General features: G+C 44.3%; 1 protein-coding gene across 1 annotated transcript; it reads right to left on the bottom strand.

The window, feature by feature from the left end:
* Window positions 1–6,790: 6,790 nt before the first annotated feature.
* LOC119328460 lies at window positions 6,791–14,126 on the bottom strand. Its single transcript, XM_037601440.1, has 4 exons — window positions 13,828–14,126; window positions 12,310–12,601; window positions 11,937–12,056; window positions 6,791–11,863 (listed from the first exon to the last, which is right to left on the bottom strand). The coding sequence occupies exons 2-4, from the start codon at window positions 12,592–12,594 to the stop codon at window positions 6,992–6,994; spliced, it is 5,277 nt and encodes a 1,758-aa protein (XP_037457337.1). The 5' UTR covers window positions 12,595–12,601; window positions 13,828–14,126; the 3' UTR covers window positions 6,791–6,991.
* Between the last annotated feature and the right edge of the window lie 741 nt (window positions 14,127–14,867).

The following is a 14,867-nucleotide window of genomic DNA, read 5'->3' as shown; positions in this document are numbered from 1 at the left end:
CCTCCCACCATGGCCCATGCGGCTAGAAGGGGAGAAGGGGGAAACCCTAAAGGCAGATGGGCCCTAAGGCCCATACTCCCTGCGCCTCCCTCTCCTCCCCCCTTGTGGCCGCCACCCATAGATGGGTTTTGGGGGCTGCCGCCCCTCTAGGGTGGGAACCCTAGAGGGGGCGCACCCTCCTACCCTTCCCCTATATATATTGAAGGTTTTGGAGCAGCCCAACACATGAGAACTTCTCCTCTCGTTGGTGCAGCCCTGCCTCTCCTCCTCCTCCTCTCCCGTGGTGCTTGGCGAAGCCCTGCTGGATTGCCATGCTCCTCCATCACCACCACGCTGTTGTGCTGCTGTTGGATGGAGTCTTCCTCAACCTCTCCCTCTCTCCTTGCTGGATCAAGGCGTGGGAGACGTCACCGGGCTGTACGTGTGTTGAACGCGGAGGTGCCGTCCGTTCGGCACTAGAATCTCCGGTGATTTGAATCACGACGAGTACGACTCCTTCAACCCAGTTCTCTTGAACGCTTCCGCTTAACGATCTACAAGGGTATGTAGATGCACTCTCCTTCCCTCGTTGCTAGTTTCTCCATAGATAGATCTTGGTGACACGTAGGAAAATTTTGAATTTCTGCTACGTTCCCCAACATGGTTATGGCGCGTGTGGAGGCAGACAAAGAGATTTGGATGTCTGGCGTGGTGCGTGTGGTGAAGCGGCGCTGGCGGGCTCTAGCAAAGCAAGCGCGTGGATGGATGGGCGGACGTACGGTGTCAGACACGGGTGATTGTCTGTCTGGCCGTAAGCTGCTGCTGTGCGACGGTGATTTTGTACGATCAACTCATCGACTGATAAAAATATAGCAAAGAAAAACACAGGCGTCCGGAGGTAATAAGAATCGGAAACAATTGATCGCAATATTTTTTTTTGATCGTGAACGAGCGGAAGGAAATATGTGGGTGGACAAAAACAGATTGATCTAGTAGATAATTTTACACCCTAACCAATCTAAACCAGCACTAATTCTAGGATGAATGTAACCAAAAATTCAACGATGCAAATACTAGATGCAAAAACTGCTAAAGGCTAAAAAGGTAGGTGTGATGGATGAACTAATCTAAATTTTTTTTTGGCTTTTTTTGTGGGTCTATGGGACAGAAAATAACTAATCGAATAAAACTGTAAATCTCTCACCGATGAACCTGAAAACTGATACCACTTGATGTGGCGGCGGCCCGATCTTTCGATGAGAGTGGGGATAATTATCGATTTGGTGGATTTTGACCTTGACGATCCGGCTATACCGTACCCGACGATACGCCTCGACAATCGCTAAACCAATTTCCGATGGTTATTGACCTTGCCGTAGGCACGATCAACCTGAACAACGAGGTTCAAGTTCCTGCAAGCAACCGAAGAACCGGCAAGAACAAAGGTGAATTGCAACTGAAATTGCGGATAATAAACTGATCACACGAACTAGATGAAAAGTTAGGGTTCCACTGTGGATCTGACAAGGCGGTAATCTTACACGTCTCGTAGATGCGAATTATAGCGATGGCTAGACAATACAATAAAACCCAGGTCTAAAACCTAATTTAGGATAGCTATTTATTAAAGGCAGATGTACGTAGAGGCAGATATGCGGCCAGTCGGTTCGCTGTCCCATCCTCACACGGAGACCACGGGCCTGCGTGTAGAGGCCAAAACGTTGCAGCCAAAGGATAGGGCCCACCTCCGTCTTCGTGGCTGATATATGAGACTAATCCAAGTACTTGGATGGTTCGGTGTGCATGCGCGCAAGGCCTTGCCTTGGACCTTTGACTGTTTGAGTTGATGAGTCCTGACATGCATGGCTAGCTAGCCCATCTGCATGGTACATATGGTAGTCAAGACACATGCATGGTATCTTTTTATTTGAAGAGTACACACACGATGCATGGATGCATGCTGCTTGTACACATGCATGCCTCTCTCTATATATACATACTTTCCTTCTTCGTCGCATCTTGACACGTGGCTTGTATAATTCCTTAATTCTGCATATAATTAAAAGAGGTGTTGCATTTTTGTTTTCAACCATAAAATAATTCATGAAATTATTGTTAATAGAAGTCGCCTTTGAAATATGTAATTTTGTGTTATTTTTGGTCGTATCCGAGGCAGCCATGTCCACATCAGTACCTGCCTGCTTCATGCTTCCTGTACTTTCTAAGTTCAGTTTTACATACGAAATTAAGTGTCAAATGTACACACAAAAAAGTCTTGATAGCTGCTACAGATTTCAATGACTTCCAAGTCCCAGCTTTCAGTCATACAGACATTGCATATTTTCCATGATGTACTCACAATATTGTTTCATATTGGGGGGAATATATATAATATAAAAGTAGGAAGTACATTCATGTCAAATTCCATTCCTGGGTATCGGGCGTCGCTTCTTCGGCTAAGTCACTTCATCACATCAGAACCTCCTTTGAGTATCTTGTAACAAAGGTTAAACAAGCTGCTAGCTCGCATGTGCATAATTTGTCTCTCAATTTACTTGTGTACAAAAATCCCTTGGTACTGTAGCAGAACTCAAATAACAATAATAGTTTAAGTAATAACCATAGATTTGAAATATGTCTTTAAATGCCTTATATATACAGAATGGAGAGGGATTTCATCCATATCAAAATGCATCACGGGGGTTCTTTTGCAATGGAAGGTCCACTTACTTATGATGGAGGCGAAGTATCTATTTTTCGAGATTGTGACAGTGAGCGTACATCCTATTTTCGTCTAGTTCGCATGGCTAAAGATGTAGGTTTCAAGGATGGCGATGAGTTATATTATACAGTTCCTGGGTGTAGCCTTGATGAAGGAATTGATCTAGTTCACGATGATAATTCTGTTCGTAAGATGTTGAACTTCGCAAAGAAACACAACTTTGCAGAAATCTATGTTAAGCATAAAGGCCATGAAAGTGCTTCTGCTAATCCAAATCCAAGACCTCGTCCGGACAGTAACAAGAAACTTCCAGCGGAGGTACTTCACCAAAAAAAGTTATTTTTCTGCATGCATTATTTTTCTTGGGTGCTCATGTGTGACTTGCTGATTGCTTGTTGTTTGGTTGTGTGGTGTTTATCGCATCCTATCTTATTTCTTATAGCTGATGCTTGTACATAACCATCTTGAATCATGAAAATATTCTAATTGTGCGACATTATCATCTAATTTTGTTCACAGACATGGCACGTCCACCAACAAACCGGGAAACCATAATCTTATGGCACGCAATGAGGCGACGAAGAGCGAAAATACTCATAATCTTATATCTGTTGTTGCAAATATTGATAATGTTACTTAGGAGGAGTCGATGTAGGATTCGTCAAATTAGGCAGCCTTCTTGGTATGACCCAATTACTCGAGCACAAACCTTGAACAACAAGATACGAGTAAGCGACACAGAATGCATTTTCCAACTTCGGATGGATAGGCATTGTTTTAGAGTATTATGTTCTTTGGTAAGAGAAATAGGCGGGTTAAAAGATACTAGGCACATGAGTGTCGAGGAATCGGTTGCCATGTTCCTTCACATACTTGCACATGATGAGAAAAATCGAGCAATCCATCATGATTTCCAGCGTTCGCCTGAATCAGTAAGTCGGAAATTTCATCAAGTTCTAGGCGCAGTTTTAAAACTCTGGAAAGTGTTACTTAAGAAGCCTCGGTCAATTCCGGCCAACTGCACGGACGGAAGGTGGAAGTGGTTTAAGGTACCAAAATAATATTTCAACATAGAAAAGAGTTGTAGGTCCAGTTTTGTTCACGGTCTAACACATTTTGTTCTTACTATAGAATTGTTTAGGCGCCTTAGATGGGATGTATGTAGAAGTTCATGTGCCCCAAACTGACAAACCAAGATTCCGTTCACGAAAGAATGAAGTTGCACAAATGTTCTTGGTGTATGTGCGCCGGACATGCAATTCATTTATGTGTTACCGGGTTGGGAAGGATCAGCAGCTGATGGGAGGGTGCTTCGAGATGCTTTGTCAAGATCAAATGGCCTTAAGGTTCCTCGTGGTAAGAGATAATATTAAAATAGTCCATCCTAGTTAAATGTATATATTGTATACATAGTTAACAAACCCATACACATGTTCCTATTGCATAGGGTGCTATTATCTAGTCGATGCTCGATACAAGAACTGTGAAGGATTTCTTGCTCCATATAGAGGACAGCGGTACCATCTCAATGATTGGAAAAATCCCCCAACAAAAAAAGAGGAATTGTTTAACATGCGGCATTCGTCAGCAAGAAATGTGATTGAGAGGACTTTCGGATTATTCAAGATGCGATGGGCTATCATTAGGAATCCCTCTTATTATCCTTTTGATACACAAGTTGACATAATTTTAGCATGCTGCTATATTCACAATCTGATATGACAACAAATGATTGTTGATCCCTGCAAACAGTATCTAGATGAGTACATGCTATGCCTTCAACAACAACAAGTAAATGAGGATGTCATTCAGTCCACCGAAACATCATCAGAATGGACTGAGAAAAGAGATAAATTAGCTGATGAAATGTGGAAAGCTTGGACAGAGAAAAGACGTGATCGCTGATACACGCTACTAGATGTTAGGTGGAGGATCTTAATTGTTTATTCAGCAACCTATGAGTGTCCAAACATTCTTCATCAATATTTGTTTCGTCCCATATGTTGTAGTTGCTTATGTTTCTTTTTATTCACTTTTCTGTGATAGGAGATATTGATTAATGTATGAACATCATATTTCATTTATGACCATCTATATTCTTCATCATGTGTATATACATTTTTATTGTCCTATTAAAATCTAGCAGAATACCAAGCCAAAGGAGAGCAAATTGACATCCAAAAAGAAAGACAAGAGGACATGGATAGCGGAGGAGGAAAAATTACTTATTGACATTCTATATGACATGAATGATTCATCTTGGAAAGTAGACACGGGTCACAAGTCCAGCTATCTTACATATATTGAGAAGAAAATGGCTGAAGTACTCCCACATGCTGATCTCAAAGCTGATCCACATATCAGGTCAAAAGTTAAGATTTTGAAGAAACAACTTTCCTATGTTCTGGAAATTATGCAAAATGGTAGTGGGTTTGGATGGGATGATGAGAAGAAGATGGTAATCGGAGATAGAGAGACCTATATGGGTTGGGCAAAGGTACACTATGTCAAATAAATAGACAAAGTAATCTCTTATGTTTCATTTTTTGTGCATTATAATTTGTTTTCTAATGGAAAGTCATGCTCTTTTTGTAGTCCCGTGAAGGAGCAGGTCCTCTGTACATGAAGCCTATGGTTAATTTTGACAAGCTATGTGAGGTTTATGCTAGCGATTTGGCTAAAGGAGGAAGTGCTAAAGGTCCCGGAGAAGAGGAAGTTGTAGAAGTTGAAGAAACAGCAGATGCAGAACCTACTAGCCAACCGGCCAAGGAGAATTCTCCTCAAGCACATGAGAACACCAACCCATCTGGTGGTTCTAGGCCTGGTCGTAAGAGAACATACCCTGATGATGATGCACTAGAATCAGGCCTTATAAGTGTGTCCAACACAATTGCAAAGTTCTTGGAAGAAGAACATGACAATGCAAAAACCATGAACGGTTTACAGAGGGCGTTTATGCATGAAGCTGAAGTTCATGAGCAAGCATCAGCCAACAGAACCAAGTTACTTGATATTCTGCAGAATCTTAAAGATCTCAGTAAAGAAGAAGTTGTTATGGCTGTTCGTGTCATTGGTGGTGATGCTGGAAAGACCGAGCTTTTCATAAAGTTGCGTGATGATTTCAAAGTACTATTTGTTCGCCAGGAGCTTGAGGCGGCCAAAAAATAAGCGAATACCCAGATTTGAACTTCCAGATTAGCAGCTCATATATTCTTTTCTGCTCAGGACTTGTAGTTGTTTTCTTTCAACTCATCACTTGCAACACTCAGTGCCTCCATTTATTTTTTTATATAATCTCGTCATATACTCTTGGAAAGGATACTTTCATATGTTCATCTGCTAGTTAAAATACTTGCTTCATGTCTTTGCTCTCATTTGCTGGGATTGACTGTTGATGATTTGCTTGATGGACTATTCAATACATCCAGCAAGCATGACACCTATTATCTGGTATCTCCTTCCTGACCTGGTATCATCTGATATGTTGTATGTATGCAAGTCTATTGATCAAATGCAAAATTGTTGCTATCAAACATTTTCTCTCTTTCTTAGGCGTGGAGCAAATAAAGTCAAAATATGAGTATTTTCTTATTGAAGACCTGATTAACGGTAACACTCATTTGCCCAGCTCATAGAATAATTCCCATTCCTATAACCACGAACCAAACAAAGGAAAATAACTCCCTGTTGATTTCCCACTAATAATTCCCACCACACACCAAGCATGGGATTGAGACTAATAGTCTACTTCCCAAGTCCATTCCCTTCATAAACTCCCCCTCCTAAACTCCCATTCCCAATCCCTCAAGCTGCCAAACACGCTTTTGAAGTTTGGTACTGAATTCGTCCTCGTTTCGGTGCCAATTTGTATTTTCTCATCAATTTTTTTTACTATCTTGTTCATCGATTTGTTCTTGGGTTCTGTCACTGCTCCCTGCACGGCCATCCGAATCCGTTCACCGCCTCTGTCACTGCTCCCTGCTTCTGCTGCATCAGGAACGCAACACAATACAATGGCCGACGACCACATCAGATCACAGGTCATATCCCCGTATATAACCCCAGCCAGCGCAAGTAAACACAAGGAGGCAGCCACGGAGAATTATTGTTACAGTAATTCTATTGTTTCGTTTCAGGCAGAGGTACTTGGAAAATCCACAAAGTGTTATATACACAAGTATACACAAGTTCAGATAATCTCATTACTTTGCAGGAATCAGTGAAGACGAAGGCTGTTCGTTGTTGACGTTGCCGGTGCTCTGCCGTGGCGCCTCCGCAGCAGCAGCACGGTCAGTGAGGTTCCATGTCCACGCCGGGGTCATGCGAGAGTATGATCATCTCGGCAGGCTCGCTCGAGGAGCCGTCGAAGAAGCCCGTCCTGGACTCCGAGTTTGTGCCAAGGAGGTCGTTGACGACCACATGAACAGAGGTGCTGTCAGTTGATGCCACAATCTTGCTTCCGTCGTTGCCATCAGCGCGGACCGCAAATGAGTCCGTGGAGTCCGACATTTCATGAGCAGCTGCCACATTTTTGGTTTGGTGACTTTGGCATCGCGTCTCCTCTGCTTTGCTCAACTCAACATCATGAGCAGGTGAAGAGCTTCGACGTCTGTCTGGCGAAGTGGTGTTGCTGGTAGCACCTTCATCATCATCTTCAGAGCCTGTCAGTGGGTTTGCAGCTTCACCATCTTTGCCCTGACGGACTCCAAGGATCATGAGGCTACTTGTGTCCTGATGATCAGTGGCCACCATTTCCAAAGTTCCATCCTCATCATGGTTGGGCGATGATTCCATGGTATCAGGGTTTTCGACGATCAACATTTTATCTGCATTGACCCCTCCAGGGCAGCTCCTAGCACTTTGGTTTTGCTTTTCTTGGACGGTTGTTTCAGTGTCCACATGGCCGATACCCACCTCTCTGCCAGTTTCAACAATGGTCTGCATGCCACCGAAACTGAGCCTGCGAAACAGGTTTGCATTTCCAGAATCCCCGAGAATCGATGATTTATCACCTGTGACATCTTCGCAGCAGCCATGGATCCTTTGCTGCTCATCTTGCGGTTGCACTTCTGTTTCGAGATAAGCTCCAGGCATCACAGTACATGTGTCATTAGATATCAAACAGATGCTATTGAGTTTACAGTTCTCATCTGATACTTTCAGCATGTTCTCGGTATTGCCAGCAACATCTTCACAGCAGCCTTGGATCCTTTGCTGTTCATCTTGCAGCTGCACTTTGGTTTCAAGATAAGCTCCAGCCAGCTGAGTACATCTGTCATTAGATGACAAACTGACGCTCTTGAATTTACAGTTCTCATCTGATACTGTCAGCATGTCCATAGGTTTGGTGTCATTTGGAACCAATGCAGTTTCACTTTCATACTCCTCTCCATGGTAAGATGCACTTGCTAACCGCGTCTTCTTCCTTGCTGCTTCCTGAACATCGGCAGTATAATCCGCTCCTCCTTCAACATTTGGATCCTTAGCACGCCGCTTAAAGTCCAAGCAAGGGGTACTGATTTGTTCTTTAACAGTGACTTTGCAGCTCTCATGTACTTCAGCAAAGAGGGGTTTATTTGATTCTCTGTCGCAAGAGATGTCGAAGAAACTTGTCCTGGACTCCGAGTTTGTTCCAAGTTCGTTGATGACCAGATGAACAGAGGTGCTGTTAGTTGACATACCAATCTTGCTTCCGTAACCCTCGGCGCAGACCACAAATGAGTCCGTCGAGTCTGACATTTCATGGGCAGCTGCTATATGTTTGGCTTGGTAACTTTGGTATCGCATCTCCTCTGCTTTGCTCAACTCAACATCACCAGGAGGTGAACTGCTTCGACGTCTGTTCGGGGACAGGGCGTTGGAAGTAGTATTTTCATCATCTTCAGAGCCTGTCAATGGGTCCGTAGCTTCACCATCTTTGCCCTGAGGGAGGGTGCCGGTGTCCTGATGATCAGTAGCCACCATTTCCAAAGTTCCATCCTCATCATGGCTGGGCAAGGATTCCATGGTTTCAGGATTTTCGAGGATCAACGTTGTATCTGCATCAACCACTCCATAGCAGCTCCTAGAACTTTTGTTTTGTTTCTCTCGGAGGGATGTTTCAGTGTCCACATGGCCAAAACCCACCTCACTGCCAGTTTCAACAATGGTCTCCATGTCACCGAAATTGAGCCTGCGAAACAGGTGTGCATCTCCAGAATCTCCAAGAACCGATGATTTATCACCTGTGACATCTTCACAGCTGCCTTGGATCCTTTGCTGTTCATCTTGCAGTTGCACTTCGGTTTCGAGATAAGCTCCAGCCATCTGAGTACAGGTGTCATGAGATGACAAACTGATGCTATTGAGTTTACAGTTCTCATCTGATACTGTCAGCATGTTCTCAGTGTCACCAGGAACATCTTCACGGTAGCTTTGGATCATTTGCTGTTCATCTTGCAGCTGCACTTTGGTTTCAAGATAAGCTCTGGCCATCTGAGTACATGTGTCATTAGATGACAAACTGATGCTCTTGTGTTTACAGTTCTCATCTGATACTGTCAGAATGTTCTCTGTATCACCGGTAACATCTTCACTGCAGCTTTGGATCCTTTTCTGTTCATCGTGCAGTTGCACTTCGGTTTCAAGATAAGCTCCAGCCATCTGAGCACTGGTGTCATTAGATGACAGACTGATGCTCTTGAGTTTACAGTTCTCATCAGATACTGTCAGCATGTCCATAGGTTTGGTGTCTTTTGGAACCAATGAAGTTTCACTTTCATACTCCTCTCCATGGTAAGATGCACTTACTAACCGCATCTTCTTCGTTGCTGCTTCCTGAACATCGGCAGTAGGATCTCCTCCTTCAACATTTGGATCCTTGGCACACCGTGTAAAGTCCAAGAAAGGGGTCCTGGTTTCTTCTTCAACACTGACTTTGCAGATCTCATGTACTTCAGCAAACAGCGGGTGTTTATTTGATTCTTTGTCACAGGAGCTATCGAAGAAACTTGTCCTGGACTCTGAGTTTGTTCCAAGTTCGTTGATGATCAGATGAACAGAGGTGCTGTCAGTTGACATCCCAATCTGGCTTCCGTAACCCTCGGCGCAGATCGCAAATGAGTCCGTGGAGTCTGAGATTTCATGGGCTGCTCCATGTTTTGTTCGGTAACTTTGGTGTCGCATCTCCTCTTCTTTGCTCAACTCAAGATCACGAGGAGGTGAAGTGCTTCGACGTCTGTTCGGCGACAAGTTGTTGGTACTATCTTTATCATCTTCAGAGCCTGTCAGTTGGTTTGTAGCTTCACCATCTTTGCACTGAGGGAGGGTACTGGTGTCCTGGTGATCAGTTGCCACCATTTCAAAAGTTCCATCCTGATCATGGTTGGGCAAGGATTCCATGGTTTCAGGATTTTCGATGATCAACCTTGTATCTGTATCAACCACTCCAGAGCAGCTCCTAGCACTTTGCTTTTGTTTCTCTTGGAGAGATGTTTCAGTGTCCACATCGCCAAAACCCACCTCACTGCCAGTTTCAACAATGGTCTGCATGTCACCAAAACTGAGCTTGCGAAACAGCTGTGCATTTCCAGAATCTCCGAGCAATGATTTTTCACCTGTGACATCTTCACAGCAGCCTTCGATCCTTTGCTGTTCATCTTGCAGTTGCATTTCGGTTTCGCGATAACCTCCAGCCATCTGAGTACAGGTATCATTAGATGACAAACTGATGCTATTGAGTTTACAGTTCTCATCTGATACTATCGGCATGTTCTCAGTATCACCTGTAACATCTTCACGGCAGCCTTGGATCCTTTGCTGTTCATCTTTCAGTTGCACTTTGGTTTCGAGATAAGCTCCAGCCATCTGAGTACATGTGTCATTAGATAACAAACTGATGCTATTGAGTTTGCAGTTCTCATCTGATACTGTCAGCATGTCCATAGGTCTGGTGTCTTTTGAAACCAATGCAGTTTCACTTTCATCCTCCTCTCCATGGTAAGATGCACTTGCTAACCGTGTCTTCTTCGTTGCTGCTTCCTCAACATCGGCCAAATAATCTGGATCTCCTCCTTCAATATTTGGATCCTTAGCATGCCGCTTAAAATCCAAGACAGGGGTCCTGGTTTTTTCTTCAACAGTGACTTTGCGGCTCTCATGTACTTCAGCAAACATTGGGGGTTTATTTGACACTCTGTTAGAGGACCCGATCAAATTTTTACTACCTTCAGGAACAAACAGCCTTTTGCATGCACCATATCGATCAGGTTCTTTAGTAGATACATCCCACAGGACTCTCTGAATGTTGCTTGGTTTTCCACCAGAGAACTTGTTGGATCTTCTGTCATCGTCCCAGACAAATGAATAGTCCAATGCTGGACCTTTTATCATCTTATGAGCTGAAGGCATACCCAACGTTGCACGATTATCACATGGAAAGGACTTGCTCTGCTGTGCCCTCCGCCGTTTTCTCCTCTGATTAGGGGAACTGAAAGACTTAGCATTCTTTGATGGGAATGGTTTGGTCTTGAACTTCTGTCTTTGAACAAAAGATTCAGGTCTTCCCATTAACCGAGCAAACACGCTTTTTCGCCCTTCAATGTCAGCGCGAAGCTTTGAATCTGCCGGGGGCTGATGGCAATCATCTTTCTTCCTGACACATGGTTGGTGGAAAGCTGTGTTCTCTTCAGAGTCACTACTGCCTTTAGATTCTGAAGAGTGGCTCTCATCTCCAAGCAAATCAAATAGAGTATCAACACCATCTGAAGTATCATCCTCCAGCTGTAGTGGTATATAATCATCAGTAAACTTGTCATCCACTGCTTCTTGGGTGCCAGGTTCAGTGACAGCGTCTGTATTTGCTGCAGTGTGCAAGGAAGATCTTGAGCTGTTGGACTTAGCCACATCAGAGATGTCTAGTTGTAACTCTCTGTGCTTTAATGACATAGGCTCAGATAACTTGTGACTCGGCGATGCTGCATGTTCCCCAACATTGGAGGAGGTACATGTTTGACAGGGGCTTTTCAATGAACCGTGTGAAGTGCTATTTGAACCAGACTGGTTATCAGTTTGGTTAACCACAGAAGAAATATCAGACTCCCTTGGAGGTTCATACTGTAACCTTGGATTTTGACGAGGCTGTAATCTGTTCCTTGAAGAAAACAAGTGAAGAAGCTTTACAACCTGTATCAAAGAAACACCCTGGGATCAGTAGCTAACGTAAATTAACATAACACCAGAAGACTGTGAAACAGACCTGTTGATGTGTCAAACCGTAATTAAACTTGTTTGTTGCGAAGTAATAATTATCCTGTACAGCATCTTCAAATTCACTTTCCATCAAAGGCTTGCAAAACCAAATCCTCTTAAAGCGTATCTGTATTTAGTGAACACAGCAGGAAAAGTATTAGTCTGTCTCCCATAATATGCCAGGAAGGGCAAATTCCAAAGCATCACAGAAAATTGCTGACAGTTTCCCTTTACCATCTGAAAGGTGCAAATTAGTGTGAAATATGGAATAAGTGGAGGATAGATGCTCCAGGTGGGTTATCAAAGACATGTCACTGAGAAATTTCATAGAAACCCTGGAATATATAACTATGCTTGGTATGTCTAAAACATATTCATACCTGACAAGGATACTGAAACCCTGATGAGGCATATGCACCAGGAATGATATTCATGGCTCCATCTGAAGTTGCTTCAAACACCCCATGAAGCTTACGTTGCTCAACATCATACAGGAATAGTGTCGCGCCAGATTTCACTTTATGTATAAACTCAGTACATTTAGACGAAAGGCCAAAAAGCTTTCTGTGGAAGCACTCCTTCCTGGTCAGGTGGTTGCACAGAAAAATTGCTCCATCATAGGCTGGAACATTCTTACTCTGTATCTTCCCCATCCAAAAATTCATTGGTTTTCTTTGATACCATGAAACAATCAGAACGAAAAAGGGTCAGGATATTAAAATTTAACTCAAATTCAAAGAGAAGAATCTAGAACATGCTTTCTAAGAACATGCAGTTATATACTTCCTCCGTCCGGAATTAGTTGACACTCAGACGAATGTATCTAGCACTGAAATACGTATAGATAAATCCGTTTGAGCGTCAGCTAATTCCTAACGGAGGGAGTATATTGTATAAAACTGTAAGATAAGGCAACAATACGATGGTATGAAGCCAATCATCAATCATGACCAGAAGCTCATTTTTTTTCCTTTAGGAAATCTGCAGCGGAGTTCCTACCTACAAACAAACACGCTGAACTGAAGACAAACAAACAACTGCCAAAAGAGGATTGGCATGAAATACAAACACGGACATCTTAATGGCAGCACAAATATGGCGTAACACTTTTCAGTTTGACTAACCAGCAAATGGGGCCCCATGTGCAATCCATTTCCATTCCCCACCTTGTGGGTCTACACTGCCTGATTTTGCAATGAAGCATGGCTTTCGACTGAACCATTTACATGTATTCTTTGCAACTGGAACAAGAGATGCAGAGGTTCTCCCCTGACATAGTGTTCCAGTAAGGGTTAAAAACTTGCAGATTTAACATTCAATAACGCCTGCCTGAAAACCATCAAGATCCCCATCCCTACTACTTACTCCAACAAGTGTGATGCTAACAAGAGCAGCTCCAACTAGCAGGATTTGTGCACAGGAAATCTTGCTGCGATATATGCGCACATCTGACGAACAGAACCATCCATGGGCGCCCGCTAGAGAAGGGGCACCCCACAACCGTCGGTCTGGTCGCCGTTGTGAAACCATCGCAAGAGCAAGAAGCCGCCGATTGCTACGCCGCGCAGGCAAGATGCCGTGCCAAGACACGGCGTTCTTGGACGGACGGGCGGGCGGGCGGGCGGATCCCCTGCTCTTCGGTTCTTGGGAGGGTCTTAGCGCTAAAAAACAAACAGAAACCCCAATTTTCCTACCCTGCCAGGAACGATTTCTAGAGAGATTCCCCCCTCCTACAAGGACGATGCTGGCATGCCGCGACGAACACAGGGCGAGATCACGGGGCCGGAACAGGAAAATCATGGCGAGAACAGGGACGGCCTAAGCATGGATTGCGGGGCAAAGCAAGAAGTGAAAAAAAAGGAGTAACAGGGGAAGAAACAGAGCAAGAAGCAAGGTACCGGAGGCCAATGCAGGAGGAGGGCGGCGGCGCGGCGGACTGGATCGGGCTCGGGCCAGGCGGCGAGCTCGTCGGTGGGATTGGGGGAGGAGGAGGAGGGGTGAATGCCTGGCTTCCCGGTGGGGGTTTTCCTCTCCCTCCCTCGCTCGCCTTTACTTTTGGCTTTCTCGCTTGGCAGGGGAAGGCTGGATGGGTTGGTGAGGCGATCAGAGGGTGGCAGAACCCCCCATCCCCTTCTCTCTCTAGCCCTCTCTCGTCTTCATTGCGAGCTTTGCCTTTCTCCTTTTCTGTTAGTTTCTTTCCGTTGCAGCCTGAAGTCTGATCGTGTGCCCCTCCCGTTCTGGTGCAGCGACGCGGCGCTCGTTTTGGCTCGCCACCGGCACGAAGCTTCCGCGGCGATCCTGTTTGCTCGCCCGTGGTGCTGCCGTCCCGAATGGTAATCACGTACGTACACGATACCGCCGTGCTCCCCTAACTGGCTAACTTGTTGCTGGATCGGTAATGGGAATGTGATGGATCGTCTCATTTGGTTGATGCTGCTGCGGCCGGTCACGTGACATCGTGTTGGACGCACTGAGTGAGACCCTTGGGACCGTCCATTTCATGTGCGACTTTGTACTCCCTTTTATACGTGCGACTAGTAAGATGCCCGTGCTACGCAACGGAATCACAAAAGATTAGGCAATACATTGTTTACTCAAATAATATGGTCAAGAGCCCGTGCATTACTACGGAACAACAAAACTATACCAGAGACATTGATCAAAACAATGTTATACTGCTGATGGGTACACATTGAGTACAAACATTTTCTTCCCCGTCTTCACTTTGCAGGAAGACTTGTTGTTCTCCCTACTCGATTTCTTATTGCTCACTACAATTAAAAGATACGACCGCACACATTTTTCAATTGTGACGACATTGACCAGCTTTATCTCTGAATCCAAGAGAATCACATGATAAAAGAATACACAAATAAAAACACGTTGTACATAACATGCATACATAATAGAGTATATCCATGTTCAAAAAGTGTTGCAT

The sequence above is a fragment of the Triticum dicoccoides genome, chromosome 7A, assembly GCF_002162155.2.
Source record: "Triticum dicoccoides isolate Atlit2015 ecotype Zavitan chromosome 7A, WEW_v2.0, whole genome shotgun sequence".
NCBI lineage: Eukaryota > Viridiplantae > Streptophyta > Magnoliopsida > Poales > Poaceae > Triticum > Triticum dicoccoides.
This window is presented reverse-complemented; position numbering and strand designations above follow the sequence as displayed.

What these genes read in the sequence shown, in the direction of transcription:
- LOC119328460 (XM_037601440.1), bottom strand. Translation starts at nt 12,594, where the DNA reads ATGAATTTTTGGATGGGGAAGATACAGAGTAAGAATGTTCCAGCCTAT. An exon ending in GGTTTCAGTATCCTTGTCAG is followed by an intron (nt 12,057 to 12,309) that starts GTATGAATATGT and finishes CACTAAATACAG; the next exon opens with ATACGCTTTAAGAGGATTTG. An exon ending in ACGGTTTGACACATCAACAG is followed by an intron (nt 11,864 to 11,936) that starts GTCTGTTTCACA and finishes TCTTTGATACAG; the next exon opens with GTTGTAAAGCTTCTTCACTT.